The sequence below is a fragment of the Abramis brama genome (genome assembly GCF_963993115.1).
Source record: "Abramis brama genome assembly, chromosome: 22".
Lineage (NCBI taxonomy): Eukaryota > Metazoa > Chordata > Actinopteri > Cypriniformes > Leuciscidae > Abramis > Abramis brama.
Genome location: NC_139984.1, coordinates 11,352,813 through 11,366,629, shown reverse-complemented (window position 1 = coordinate 11,366,629; position 13,817 = coordinate 11,352,813). Strand labels below are relative to the sequence as shown.

Sequence of the window (13,817 nt, the reverse complement as noted above, 5' to 3'; positions counted from 1 at the left end):
ATCACTGTGTAATTACTGTGTGATTTCATGTAATATTCGAATTTTTGGGGATTTTGATTTCGTGGGTTTCATAAGCTGTAAGCCATAATCATCTAAATTATAACAAATAAAGGCTTGAAATATCTCACTTTGCATGTAATGACTCTATATAATATACGAAGTTGAATTCTTGAAATAAATCAACTTTTTGATGATATTCTAATTTAATGACCAGCACCTGTACTCTTGACTTGAAAAGACCATGAACATATTATAAATATGCAATTAATAATAATTAAATAATTTCAAAAAATATTACAATTAAATATACAAACAAATAATTTATTTTTATATACTTAGAATTGTGTGTGTGTGTATGTGTATATATATATATATATATATATATATATATATATATATATATATATATATATTATTAAATGTATTTTTAATGTGTTATTATTAATAAATTAAATGTAACTATTGAAGGAAGAACATGAAATTTTATAGAATTTAATTTTGATGTATACATATATAAAATATAAATAATTATAATATATATTATCAACAAATCTGTGCATAAATGCAACTTGCATGCTTCAAATGCATTTTCAACACAGCTGGCACAGTGAATTTCAACACCAATCGCATCCATTTGCATGCAGTTTGCACACACAAATCATTGGTATGTTAATATAAGGACCGTTTTTTCTGCAAATGAAACTGCAGCTATTGCAGTAATTCATCTAAATTTAAATGTGGCGGGCTTTCATTTAGAACTCATGTAAATATAAATAGCGAGGGCTTTGGTTTGAGGTGCTTGTTAATATAATGTAATGTAAATGAATGTTCTTGTATGCAGAGCAGCGTGGTCGGCGGAGCATAAACGGGACGCAGATGGGACCCTCGTCCTAGGTTTTTGTTACGTCGCGATGCTCCGTTAACCCTTGCAGAAGATGGGAGATGGGACGGGGTGAGAGGGATAATAAATTGAAAGCAGCAGAGCTCAAGGTTACAACACATCAATCCTGAGAGAGTGGATGCCGGAGATGAGACGAGTGGGAAAGGAATTATAGCAGGGGAGAGAGAGAGAGAGAGGGTGCGATGAAGCTAGAATGAGAGAGCCTGGGTGGGTGGGGGGGGGTGAGAGAGAGAGAGAAGAGAAGTGCAGAAAGAAGAGAGCGCACACAGAGAGAGAGAGAGCGAGAGGGATATAGCTACAGCACAGTGACCTACAGTGAGACAGATGAGTAAGTGCTGTGTGTGGAGTGTTTCCACTGTATCTTGTTATCGAGGATCACATTAAGATGGTCCCGTAGCCCTCGCGCTCCATATCTGGATATTTCTACTTCCATGTGGGATGAGCAGCTGTGCTGAGCGAGACCGAGGATCTGACATCAACACCATGAGGTACTCACGGAACAGGGGGATCGAGACGTGAGAGAGGTGTTTGAGAGTAGAAAGAGAGAGGGATGACAGTGATAACAAGCGGGAGATGCTGTGCAAGGTGGTGAGAGAAGAGGAAAGGAGATGTAGAAGGATGAAGGAAGTGAGGGACGAGTGGAGGAGAGGTGTTTTCCTGAAAAGTGAAGTTAGGGGTTTGTGCCTCTGTTGAGGGACGGACCCTACATTAACCCAGATTCTGCTCACTTCAGGCTAGTAAGTTGTTTATATTCTGCTCCTTTTCTATTTTCTTGTACTTTATCCTCTTAAACCCTTAAAGCTTTAAACTTAAATTTATGTTTAAACCCAAAACAATTTCAAATTTATAATTAAATGGAAATCTAGATGCAATTCAGATTTACATTTAAATCAAAGTCTGAATAGAGTTCTGATTTGTATTTAAGTGAAAATACACGTCTTTAAAACCAAATTCAGATTTAATTTACTGTTCACATTTAAATCCAGATGTCAAATTTACATTAAGTGCAAATCCAGATTCAATGCAGATTTATATTTAAATCAAAATCAGGAAACAATTCAAATGTATATTTAAATCCGAATTCAAATACAATTTGAGTTCACTGTTCACATTTAAATCCAGATGTCAAATTTACATTAAATGCAAATCCAGATACAATGCAGATTTATATTTAAATCAAAATCAGGAAACAATTCAAATGTATATTTAAATCCGAATTCTGATATTTTGAACTATTTTGAGTTCACAGTTCACATTTAAATCCAGATGTAATTCAAATTGAAATTTAAATCCATTTGCACATTTAAATCTACAGTAGATCCAATTCACATATGATATAAAAGTACATAATAGTTTTTGTTTGTTAATTCCTTGAAACATATCAGATTCAAATTCAGAGCAGAATATAAAAACGGATACCCGACTCTAATTTCTGATTGTAAAAGCACTATAATAAACGCACTCCTATAAATGCACATTCTATATAAATGCGGCAATCTGCTGCTGCTTTGCAACCACAAACTATATTATTTGTCTGAAGAATAGTTTGTTCAGATTATGTCAATAATAAATTTAACTCTTTACTGAGAATGGATGTTTATAGCATATTATGCTGCTTTGTTATTGCCTGAGAACATGCCTTACTTTTAATGCAATCTTGCCATTTTCCGCCTGTTTTGTAAATGGCAGAGTAAACGCTTCAAAAGTCTCTGCTCAAGCCGTAATAGCAATATTCAGTATACCCTGTTCTTTTGTATATAGTATTTTGAGTAAAACCCCTGTCTTTACTGTTCCTGTGAGAACTGGCAGTAAAAGAGACTGTCTCGGTCTTTCTCTCTCTAGTGGCTATGAGCTCAGTATCCGTATATTGTGTTTTGGACAAAAGCAGCTGTAGTGTGAAATCTCTAGGAACGCAGATCCAGTGTACAGTATAATGTAAGAAAGCCAAGGGAAGAGCTAGAAATATCCAAGGGAATGTGAGTGTTTGAATGTGAAATGTGTTTTGCAATAGCATCAGATCTCTTGAATCGTGGATCTTCTCTGATTCATCTTATGTTAGACTCCAAATACACATGTAAGGGTCGGTCGTATCAGCTGGACGTTCCTCACGCTAATTTTATCTGTGCCGTAAAATAAGAGAAGCGCAGACCATGTAGAACGAAAATAGAACGTAATGACTGAACGCAAGCCACCTATTAGACTCTATCATGTGCTTTATAATTTCCCAGAATCCTTTAAAAATCATGCTATGCTGTCATTGTGAGTATAATTATATTCTGTGGACCTTGACGACCCTGGTCCAACGTTCCAAACATCAGAAATCAATTGCCAGAAATCAATTCTCTCTTCTTCTGTCGGCCGTTCTCGCGGTGTTAAAGGGGCTTCGCGATCGGAGAACATCGGAGAGTAAGAGTTTCATCAATGAGGAATCTTTCTATCAATACACTATTGGTTATGCAGAGAATAACACTGTTTTACGTTAAGTCCTGCATGGTTGCGTTTGACAGGAAATGTGTTGTATTTGATCGCAAACTCGTGAATCAGGCTGTTTGAATAGAGATGGAGGAGGTGTTTGTGTGGCTGTGTGATTTGGGGTTTGTGATTTGTCTCCTCAGGGACTAGTGTCTGTTTTCATCCCTCCTTTCTTTTTCTTTCTTTCCTTCCCTTCTTTTTAAATGCTTTCCATGAGGCACACAGCTGCCTTGGCGTGAAAAGCAAAAAAAGTCAGTTGATTACAAACAAGCGTAATTTGTACAGATTGATATGCAATTTTTCTGAAAATTATCATATTTTTCCTAATTTAATACAATCTAATTCAAATTCAGCATGGCAATCTGAGTGAAAAGTTGAATTTAAAATAACGTGAATATCAGAGTATTAATAATTAGTACTTCGCACTTTTGCTTTAATGGCAGCAGAATCCACAAGTTTAGGTGTAAAACCTGATGATCATATGATTTGAGAAGTATCTTGTGCTTTAATGGAAGAACATCTGACCACATGATTAATATCACAAGTTTACTTAAAGGATTAGTTACCAAGAAGCTGAAATATTTCTATTCATTTGACATCATAATGTTTCTTTGTTTTATTTCCAGCTTTGAATTAGATTTTGAATCTCAGTGTTTTTGCAAGGTGGCATAGAGTGTATGGTAAAGTCATTTACTCTTTGGCATCATCAAATTAAAGGTGATAATTTGTTGTTCTCATTCAGTGTAAATGTGAGTCGGCTTACTTTTGAAAGTAAAGTCTGTCATGCAGTTCTGTGTTTGAGCATAATTAAGGGAATTAATTCAGCTCTCTCATCTGTGTGTCAAAGCAACAAAGCTGTTAGTTTAGTCTGATTTAGTTTGAATTAATCAGTTATTAAGTGTAGGCTGACATCTGTATGTTGAGCTCAGGATAAGAACTGGTACATGTTCAGGAGCGAATTATAGAACAAAAAAATTATATTTCAGTGCAAAAACCTGCGTCTTGTTCACAAACCATCCACAGTCCAGTTTAACCAGATGTTTTCTACACTGCTTGGTGTATGATTCATTTTTTAATGCATTATTTTGGCATCAAATTAAGTAAGAATACACAATATTTTGATACCATAGTGGTTTTCAGTTTTTACGATATTTTTTTATATATTGGTGTTGGTAAATCAGTGTTCGATTTTTCATGCTCATTTCCTCCTATGCTCGTATTGTCTTTGCCATCACCTAAAGCTCATTCAAAGTTAATTATTCTAAAGTATTTTAAAACAATAATCACACGGTTAAATGATCCAGCCTTTGTGATGATTTCAGGTGATTCAGATGATGGAAACTTTGGATTGACATACAAAATTATTAAATATTATGCTTATATTGTAATCATTACGAGCACAGGTTGTAAATGCTGTCCAACACGTTCGCTGGATATCTCAGAATATCCATTTATATCCAATTATTTCTCAGAATATACATTTTTTCATTCTGTACATTATAATGTTGCAATGCTTAAATTCACTCGTAGACTTTAAAACAGTTTTATTTTTAACTTATTTGGACAAAATCGTATAGAATTTTAATATCAGGCCATTTATCGAATTAATTATTAAAATCACTTTCACGGCCCTAACTTAATTTATTCATCATTATTATTGTTCTCCTCATTTGTAAGATGCTTTGGATAAAAGTGTCTGCTAAGTGATTATATGTAAATGTATCATAGTGGCCAGAATTCAAATTTTGGTACATCACTATGGGTAACTCTAGTTATTATATTTGTGCGGTGACGGCATGACTGCCGGCTTCTCTTGTGTTCACCTGCACAACAGTATCAGAGGAGTATTTCAATATTAAAGAGTCGCTGTGCGGGATAATTGTGTAAAAGTGAAGTTCTCAGCATGGATTTGCTCTTTGACATCTTCACGTCCTCCACCTCTCACTACACCTCTTCAGCTCAGCCTGAGTCCTCGGGTTATTGCTCTCAGGCTTGTTCATGCTCTCCAAGTTTACCCCCCTCACACAGATTAGTCCCTGCTGTGTGCGTGGTGTGTGTATTTAGCTCATGGTGGGTAGCAGTGGGTGGGGTTTTATTTTCCACCACAGATTAGCAGCTGAGAAGGGGATTCCATCCTATTAAATTATTCATGCTCAAGAAATGATTACAGTGCATGAAACAGCATTGTGCATCAATAAAAGCCTTACCCTAGATAGTGTGTGTGTGTGTGTGTGTGTGTGCGTGTTCCTAATTCACTGGGTTCAAATTAGATGTCGACCATAATATAAATTCAGTGAGAGACGGGTTATTCCAAATACTGTTAATCATCTCTCATGGTGGAAAGACAGTGGATTGATATCTTTAAGTTAAAGGGATTGTTCACCCAAAAATGAAAATTATGTCATCATTTTCTAATTCTCATGTTGTTCCAAACCTGTATGAGTTTCTTTCTTCTGCTGAACACAAAAGAAGATATTTTGAAGAATGTTAGTAACCAGATAGTTGACTTCCATAGTATTTTTTTCCTACTATTAAAGTCAATGGGTGTCTGGTTACCAACATTCTTCACAATATCTTCTTTTGTGTTCAGCAGAATAAAGTCAAGTCAACCTAGAATAAAGAAACTCATACAGGTTTGGAACAATTTGAGGGTGAGTAAATGATGACAGAATTTTCATTTTTGAGTGAACTATCTCCCTTTAAGACACATAGACTCGTTTTTTCTTGGTTATGCGAATGTTAAAGGAACATTCCATTTTGCAAACATTATGAGATTGTTACTTTTGAATGTTCTCTGGACATTCTGTAACAAGTAACATTTAAAAATGTTAGACAAACATTTTCAAATTAACGTTTCAGAGAAAAAAAAGAAAAAAGAATCATGTATGGATAATGTTATGTTTATGGCTTGAACAATTAAGGTCATTAAAACTTTACCATAAATACAATCTTCAAACCGAGTGCGGTCACAACCCCAATGTTGAGAGTCTGAATTTGGATGGAACTGAAACTTTCTCCCTCATTTGGGGTTTAAAACTGAGTAAAATGAACTTGTCTGTTTCTCGTTTTCCCTACAGGTGTCACAAGGTGAAATCAGCATAGTGAGCGTGAGCCCTGAGAGGGTCCTGAGAGTTTCTGTCCATGGCGACGCAGGGGCTGGTGTCCCGGCTCCTGGTGTCCCGGCTCCTGGTGCTGCTGGCTGTGTTAGCGGTGGCTCATGCTTCCGTCTTCCACTCCAATCAGAGACTGAAACCACGGTTCCAGCGAGACCGGCGCAACATCCGCCCCAACATCATCCTCATCCTCACCGATGACCAGGACATTGAATTGGGTGAGTGGAAAAAGTACATTCAGAGACCTTTTTATGACAGACCTCCACAAGATTATTATTTTTTTTATATATTTTTTTTGGAGCTTCCTTAAACTCCCTTAACCATTATTAAACAATTTGGGCCTGATTTACTAACAACTTGCTCCAGCGCAAACCCTCTTTTAGCGCTAAAAAACTACTGTCAGGATTTATTAAAGACACGCAGTGAAAAATTAGCACTGAAAATGCGTGGACAAGGTTATTTCTGCGGCTGACCTTATTGCATATGCATTTGTAGGAGTTTCCCTTTCAGGCGCAAAATTTATGGAAGGAGAGTTTTTGATTGAATCACGCAAGGTTTGCGCTCGTCAATGTACTGGTATTTGCGCCATTATTTAACGCCCAAAAAAGCACATCTAAGCTCTTGGTAGATTGCGTTGGTCATTATGGAAATGATCCGGCTGAATCTTGTGTTCTTTCATTTGTGTGTCGTCAGTAGATCACACGCAGAACTTTCCACTCCCATCGGAGCTTTTATGGAATTGCGCTCTCACGCTAATTTGCCCTGTTTAGTAAATCTGGCCCTTTTATATGGCAACCGCAATACAATAAATGACATCAATGTTCGTAATTTTTTTTAAATTATAATTGTATTAAGCTATTCTTCAACCATACAGTTACAGCTTAACTTTGCTATGCACCTTAAAGTGGAATTCAATTGCCATTTTTAAATGTGTATATCAGCTTTTTAATGGCTTTAAACGCAGCTCATTCAATCATATTTTAAAGCCAGAATAATTTAAATATACACTTCTGTTAAAAACTTTGTTCAGTAAGATTATTAGAATCTTAGAAATTAATACTTTTATTCAGCAAGGATGCATTGAATTGATCAAAAGTGACAGTAAACATCATAATTGCAAAATGCTTTCAAATAAATATTCTTTTAACATTTTCTGAAGGTCACTGAAGGATCATGTGACACTGAAGACTGGAGGAATGATGTTGAAAATTCAGCTTTGCATCATAAGATTAAATTACATTTTACAACATATTACAATAGAAAACAGTTTAAATTGAAATAATATTTGGTTTTACTGTGCTTTTACTGTATTTTTTAATCAAATGAATAGAGCCTTGGTGAGCATAAGAGACTTCTTTCAAAAGCAACCTTTTGAACGATATAGTATTGCTACTCCTTTAGGTTTTTAATTCAATGCATGTTAACCAGTGTAATCTGACCTAACTGCTTGTAAAAAATAAAAATAAAAAATAAATTCAACGTCACACATTCTTGTGCTCCAAAAACTGAGCAGTTCTTTAAGATCTCTAATGGTTTTAACAAATGAGATCTCAGTCCAAACAGGTTTTCGGTATGAGATGGAACTAATGCTGAAAGAGCATTTGGTTCTGTTGAATGCATTTGAGTACTGTATGTGAGAGCTCATTTATTTTTAATTTTTTTACAAGCAGCTGTGTCTATGTGATCAAAAAGAGACATTTTTGTCTTTGTCAAAGCGGAAGACAGTGATTCAATTAGGAAGGAAAGTCCCCACTCCTTCCAGCAGCGTGCGGGTGTGAAGTTTATACCCACACACACGTTGTGTTTTCATATTTTATGGGGACTTTCCATAGACATAGTGATTTTTATACTGTGCAAACTGTATATTCTCTCAACCTACACTAACCGTATCCCTAAACCTACCCATCACAGAAAACTTTCTGCATTTTTACATTTTCAATAAACATCACTTAGGATGATTTATAAGCTTGTTTCCTTATTGGAACCAAAAATGTCCTGACAAGAACAAGGATTTATAATATTGCCATCTTTGTGGGGACATTTTGTCTCCTATAAGTTATACCTGAACCACACAGACACACACTTGTGTAATCTTTAAAGATGAATGTGGCAGAGAGATGACTGTCCATATGACGTCTCGTCTCCTCTTGCACACTTGTCTGTGTGAACTCTGATTTGTGTTGCCCATCCATACTGACATTTGCGTGTAAAGTTCACAGAGGATTTTTGCCGCCTGTATGTTTGTACTGTATGTGCTGACCTTTCTGCATGAATCTGTAGAGGTGTGGAGATCCTGTCTGAAAAGGTCAAACTGAACTAGACTTCCTGTCTCCGATTATCAATTGAGCCAATCAGGGTGTAGGTTGTGTGGGTTTACTCAGCTATACTTTGTTTCCCAGACATCATTTATATTGTGTTAATCTATTAATAAAAATTAATTAGTGTGCATTTTTTACTGTACATTTTCAAAATTGTCTCTTGTATATACCACTTTACTTTTTTTTATGTTTTGGAAAGAAGTCTCATGCTCATCAGTTATATTCATCGGTTTATTTGATGAAAAATATTGTGAAAACAGTAATATGTCATACATTTTATTTGAACAAGAGAAGGTCAAATAAATGCCGAGAAGGAGCAGAAACAAAGGTGTTTATATTCTGTAACTTTTAATAAATAATGTGTGACTTGAATATAAAGCTTGTATCATATATCTCTAAACATACACATTCACACACACACACACACACACCACTGGTATCATATGATTTCCCATGTTGCAAACAATCAATACTTTTCCTCTTAAAGGCTGGACTGTCACAAACAGAGAATTAATGAAAGAACTGGTATCTTTATCCTGTCGATGTCATAGTGTTTCGTAGAGGAAGAGAAAGAGAAGAAGCCAGTTCTCTTTGAACTAGGGCAGTTAGTAGAGCTATGTCACCTTTAGTAATAAATGATAGATCCTCTCTCTCTCTCTCTCTCTCTCTCTCTCTCTCTCATCCAGGCTCCATGCAGGTCATGAATAAGACCCGGCGGATCATGGAACAAGGTGGAACGCACTTCACCAATGCGTTTGTCACCACACCCATGTGCTGTCCGTCACGCTCCTCCATGCTGACGGGGAAGTACGCCCACAACCACAACACCTACACCAACAACGAGAACTGCTCTTCACCCTCCTGGCAGGCACAACATGAGCCGCGCACTTTTGGAGTTTACCTCAACAACACTGGCTACAGGACAGGTGGAGACCATACAAAACACACAATAAAAATAATTACTTGGTTAAATTGTCATGTTATTATCACATGTTATTATAAAGTAAAATACAGTGGTGTGGAGTGCAGTATAGCAGAGTAATATAAGGCATTGTGATATAGAGAAAAGCATAGGGTAGGGTATGAATGTAGAGGCATTGTCACATGAAACAGGGTAGCATACAGTATAGTAGTGTTTGAATGTTATTTTCACATGACAAAGTATAGCATAGATTGCAGCATAGAGTAGTGTAGACTAAAACAGTAGAGTAGAATGAAGTGGACTAGAATAGCATAGAGGTGAACTCTGCTCAGACTAAAACAGAGTAGACTAGAGTGGAATAATGCTTAGTAGTAGCTTACTGAAGAAGAGCAGAAAAAAAATTGGTAGACTGAAGTAAAGGGAGATTGGCCTAGAGATGAATAGAATAATGCAGAATAGATTAAAATAGAGTGGCATAGATGGAAGTAAAGTAGAACTGAGTTAAGTAGACTAGATTCAAGTAAAGTAGAATAGCCTGGAGATAAGGTAGAATATAGACTATATTAAAGTAGAGTAGCATAGAATGAAACAGAGTAGAATAAAGTAAGGTAGACTAGAGATGAGTAGAATAATGTAGAGTAGAATAAAGTTGAGTAGCATAGAATGAAGTAGAGTAGAATAGTTGGGTAGACTAGAATAAAGTAAAGGAGAATAGCCTAGTAATCAGTTGAATAATGTAGAGTAGATTAAAGTAGAATAGCATAGAATGAAGTAGAGTAGAATGGAGTTGAGTAGAGTACACTAAAGTAGAGGAGATTGGTCTAGAGATGAGTAGAATAATGTACAGTAGACTTGATTAAAGTAGAGTGGCATAGGCTGAAGTAGAGTAGAATAGAGTTGAGTAGAGTGGACTAAAGTAGAGGAGATTGGTCTAGAGATGAGTAGAATAATGTAAACTAAATTAGATTAGAGTAGCATATACATTTTTGGACTAGACAAAATCAGAGTGTATCAGCAGTGTCTTTAAGATTACCCTATCATATTCTTATACCCTTTGATGATTTCCATCTGAAAACCTCTAAAACAGACACCAAAGTGTGATGCATAATCTATTCCTAATAATAACAGCCTGACATGAATGTAGAATTAATTTAATAGATTAAGCTTTCATTCATCTGTGAGCTGTTTCATCAGTCAGAGTTGTCTGTTGGGCTTTTCCAACACTTTCACCAGAGATTCAGTGTGGCAGGCCCCCAGGTCTCTCTCTCTCTCTCTCTCTCTCTCTCTCTCTCTCTCTCTCTCTCTCTCTCTCTCTCTCTCTCTCACATACACACACACACACACACACACACACACACACACACACAGTCAAACACGCTCTCACAGGCTCTTGCACGAACATTGACATAATCTGTCTCTAACAGATGATTTTCATTAAACAATTCCTTTGGGCTGTAATAGGTGTGTGTGTGTGTGTGTGTGTGTGTGTGTGTGTGTGTGTGTGTGTGTGTGTGTGTGTGTGTGTGTGTGTGTGTGTGTGTGTGTGTGTGTGTGTGTGTGATGTGATCTGTTTGTGACACAGACATTATCCACAACTACTCTGTGCATGTAAACATAGAATCACCAGCTGTGAATGGTATGCCTGTATACACACACACACACACACACACCTGGCAACAAGTCAGGCTTTTAGTGGTAACAGTGATCCATTAGAGCACACTTCCTCTTGGAGAGAGACTGGCCTCGACCAGCATCCCCTCTAATGTAACATTTGCAACTCAAATCTTCACGCAGCTCCCTGTCCTCGATTAATCTACATGCCTAATATATTTTAATTGTGCAATGTATTTTTAGTATTAAAAGTTTCTCTTTTCTATTCTATTCTATTCTATTCTTAATTCTACTCTGTTGTTCCCATCTCTTCTCAGCCATACTGTACTAAATTCTGTTCTTCTCTACTAAACTACACCATACACTATTCTACTATACTCTTCTAACCTCTTCTCTACCATACTCTACTGTGCTTTGCTATACTTTACTTTGTTTTACTATACTCCACTCAACTCAACTCTATTTCACTCTATTCTGTTTGATTCTATCCTGTTCTACAATATTTAATTATATTCTACCATACTGTACTTCTACTCTACTGAACTGTACCCTATGCTATTTTACTCTTTATTTTACTCTATTCTATTCTTCTTTACTCTGTTCTACTCTACTTAATTCTTCTCTACTGTGCTCAGTTCTGTTCTGCTCTACTCAACTGTACTATACGCTTTTCTACTCTTCTGTTTTGCTTTACTTTATTTTACTCTTCTCTGTTCTACTCTACTCAACTCTGTTTTGCTCTGCTCTGTTCTACTCTGCTGTGTTCTACACTATACACTATTCTACTCTACCATTCTCTGCTCTTCTCTGTTTTTCTCTATTCTGTTTTACTTTACTCTATTGAATTATTGTATTCTATTATGTTCTACTATACTTAACTCTATGTATACTACTCTACTGTGCTCTGCTCAGCTGACTCAACTGTACTATATGCGTTTCTACTCTTCTGTTTTACGATACCATACTATTTTACTTTATTCTGTTCTACTCTACTCAACTCTACTCTACTTTCTGTATTTACTCTGCCTTGTCATACTCTACTGCACTCTGCTCTCTTCTGTTTTACTCTATTCTACTCTAGTGTACTCTTTTCTGTTCTGCTCTTCTCTACTATATTTCTTTCGCTTGTACTCTACTTTTCTCTCTGAAACACTGAAATGTGTCCTGAAATGATAACCATGCTCTCTTGTGTTTTCCCAGCATTCTTTGGGAAGTATCTGAACGAGTATAATGGTACGTACATTCCTCCGGGCTGGAGGGAGTGGGTCGCCATGGTGAAGAATTCCCGCTTCTACAACTACACCCTGTGCAGGAATGGAGTCCGAGAGAAACACGGATCTGAATACTCAAAGGTTTGTGTGCAAGGTGCTCAGTGATGTGGAACCCTGTCTTTTCTTATTGCATCTCCTCTATTCATTTCTTTCCATGTTTTCATCCATTCTTGACCAGTTTGATTGATAGTCTTGTTAGTCTGATTTATAACAAAGTCAGACCTTTCCCTGTCTGTCTCTCCCACTCTTTCTCTCATTGGTTCTCCCTCAAAGGTCGGTCTCTTTTGTCAGGGTTCATCAGTCTCTCTTTTGCTTAATCTAAGGTCCTTTTTTTCCTTTTTTTTTTACCATTCATTGCAGTGACTGACATTCAAGCTCTCTCAAGTTTGCTTATGAGTGGGCTATATGTGTGTGTATTTTAAGCTTTTGATTAACTGATAGTAAAATATTTTAAATCAGTAGATTAACGATCCGATCTCTGTATCCCTTGTAGGACTACCTGACAGATCTCATAACCAATGACAGCATCAGTTATTTCCGCATGTCAAAGAAGATCTACCCACACAGACCCATCCTGATGGTGATCAGTCACTCGGCCCCTCATGGCCCCGAGGACGCGGCTCCTCAGTACACCACTGCCTTCCCCAACGCATCACAGCACATGTGAGTCCAAAACGCTATTGCAGGGGTGTCCAAAACACTGTCCTGCAGAGTTTAGCTCCAACTTGTTTCGACACACCTGCCTTGAAGCTTATTCAGAGATGGTCTTATTATTGGGAGATACGAGGTTCCATGGCTCTACCATTGGAGAAAGCGTAACGGCTAAACTGGATCACGTGTGCCTTGATAACCAATCATATTACAGCCTTTACGTCATTGAATTTTGGAGTTGTGCGACAGTCAATCTCTGTTTGCGGATACCATAGAAATGAAAGAGAAGTGCCGTAAACTGAATCATACCTTTCGCTCAATCGGCTGTTACTTCTCTTATAAAACAGCATTATTTTCAGTGTAAACTCTAAAAATAGATCAATCTAAAATGAATGTTTAACAGCAAACATGTTGAGATTACAAGATCTACAAGATTAGCCAAAGGGCTCTCCTCACAAAAGCGGTTTATTCAGCGTGAAGGCTCTCCTCCGTTAACATCCATTAAAAACGGCCTCTTGTCTCCCTCCCTGGTTGCAGGCTTGCTTTCAAGTGGCGTTG

The 13,817-nt window shown here is 36.9% G+C and overlaps 1 protein-coding gene across 14 annotated transcripts in view; it reads left to right on the top strand.

Moving 5' to 3' along the window:
• The window catches only part of sulf2b (sulfatase 2b), a 137,992-nt gene that overhangs the window by 98,065 nt on the left and 26,110 nt on the right, over positions 1-13,817 (top strand). For 9 of the 14 annotated variants that reach the window (XM_084098808.1, XM_084098807.1, XM_084098796.1 and 6 more), the window contains 4 exons: positions 6,451-6,704; positions 9,491-9,730; positions 12,538-12,689; positions 13,102-13,271. In XM_084098808.1, coding sequence (XP_083954934.1) covers positions 6,515-6,704; positions 9,491-9,730; positions 12,538-12,689; positions 13,102-13,271 — 752 coding nt within the window. In that variant the 5' untranslated portion in view covers positions 6,451-6,514. Of the gene's footprint in view, positions 1-1,164; positions 1,639-6,450; positions 6,705-9,490; positions 9,731-12,537; positions 12,690-13,101; positions 13,272-13,817 lie in introns of those variants that run through there. The other 5 variants (XM_084098803.1, XM_084098799.1, XM_084098802.1 and 2 more) reach the window with 3 other exon arrangements.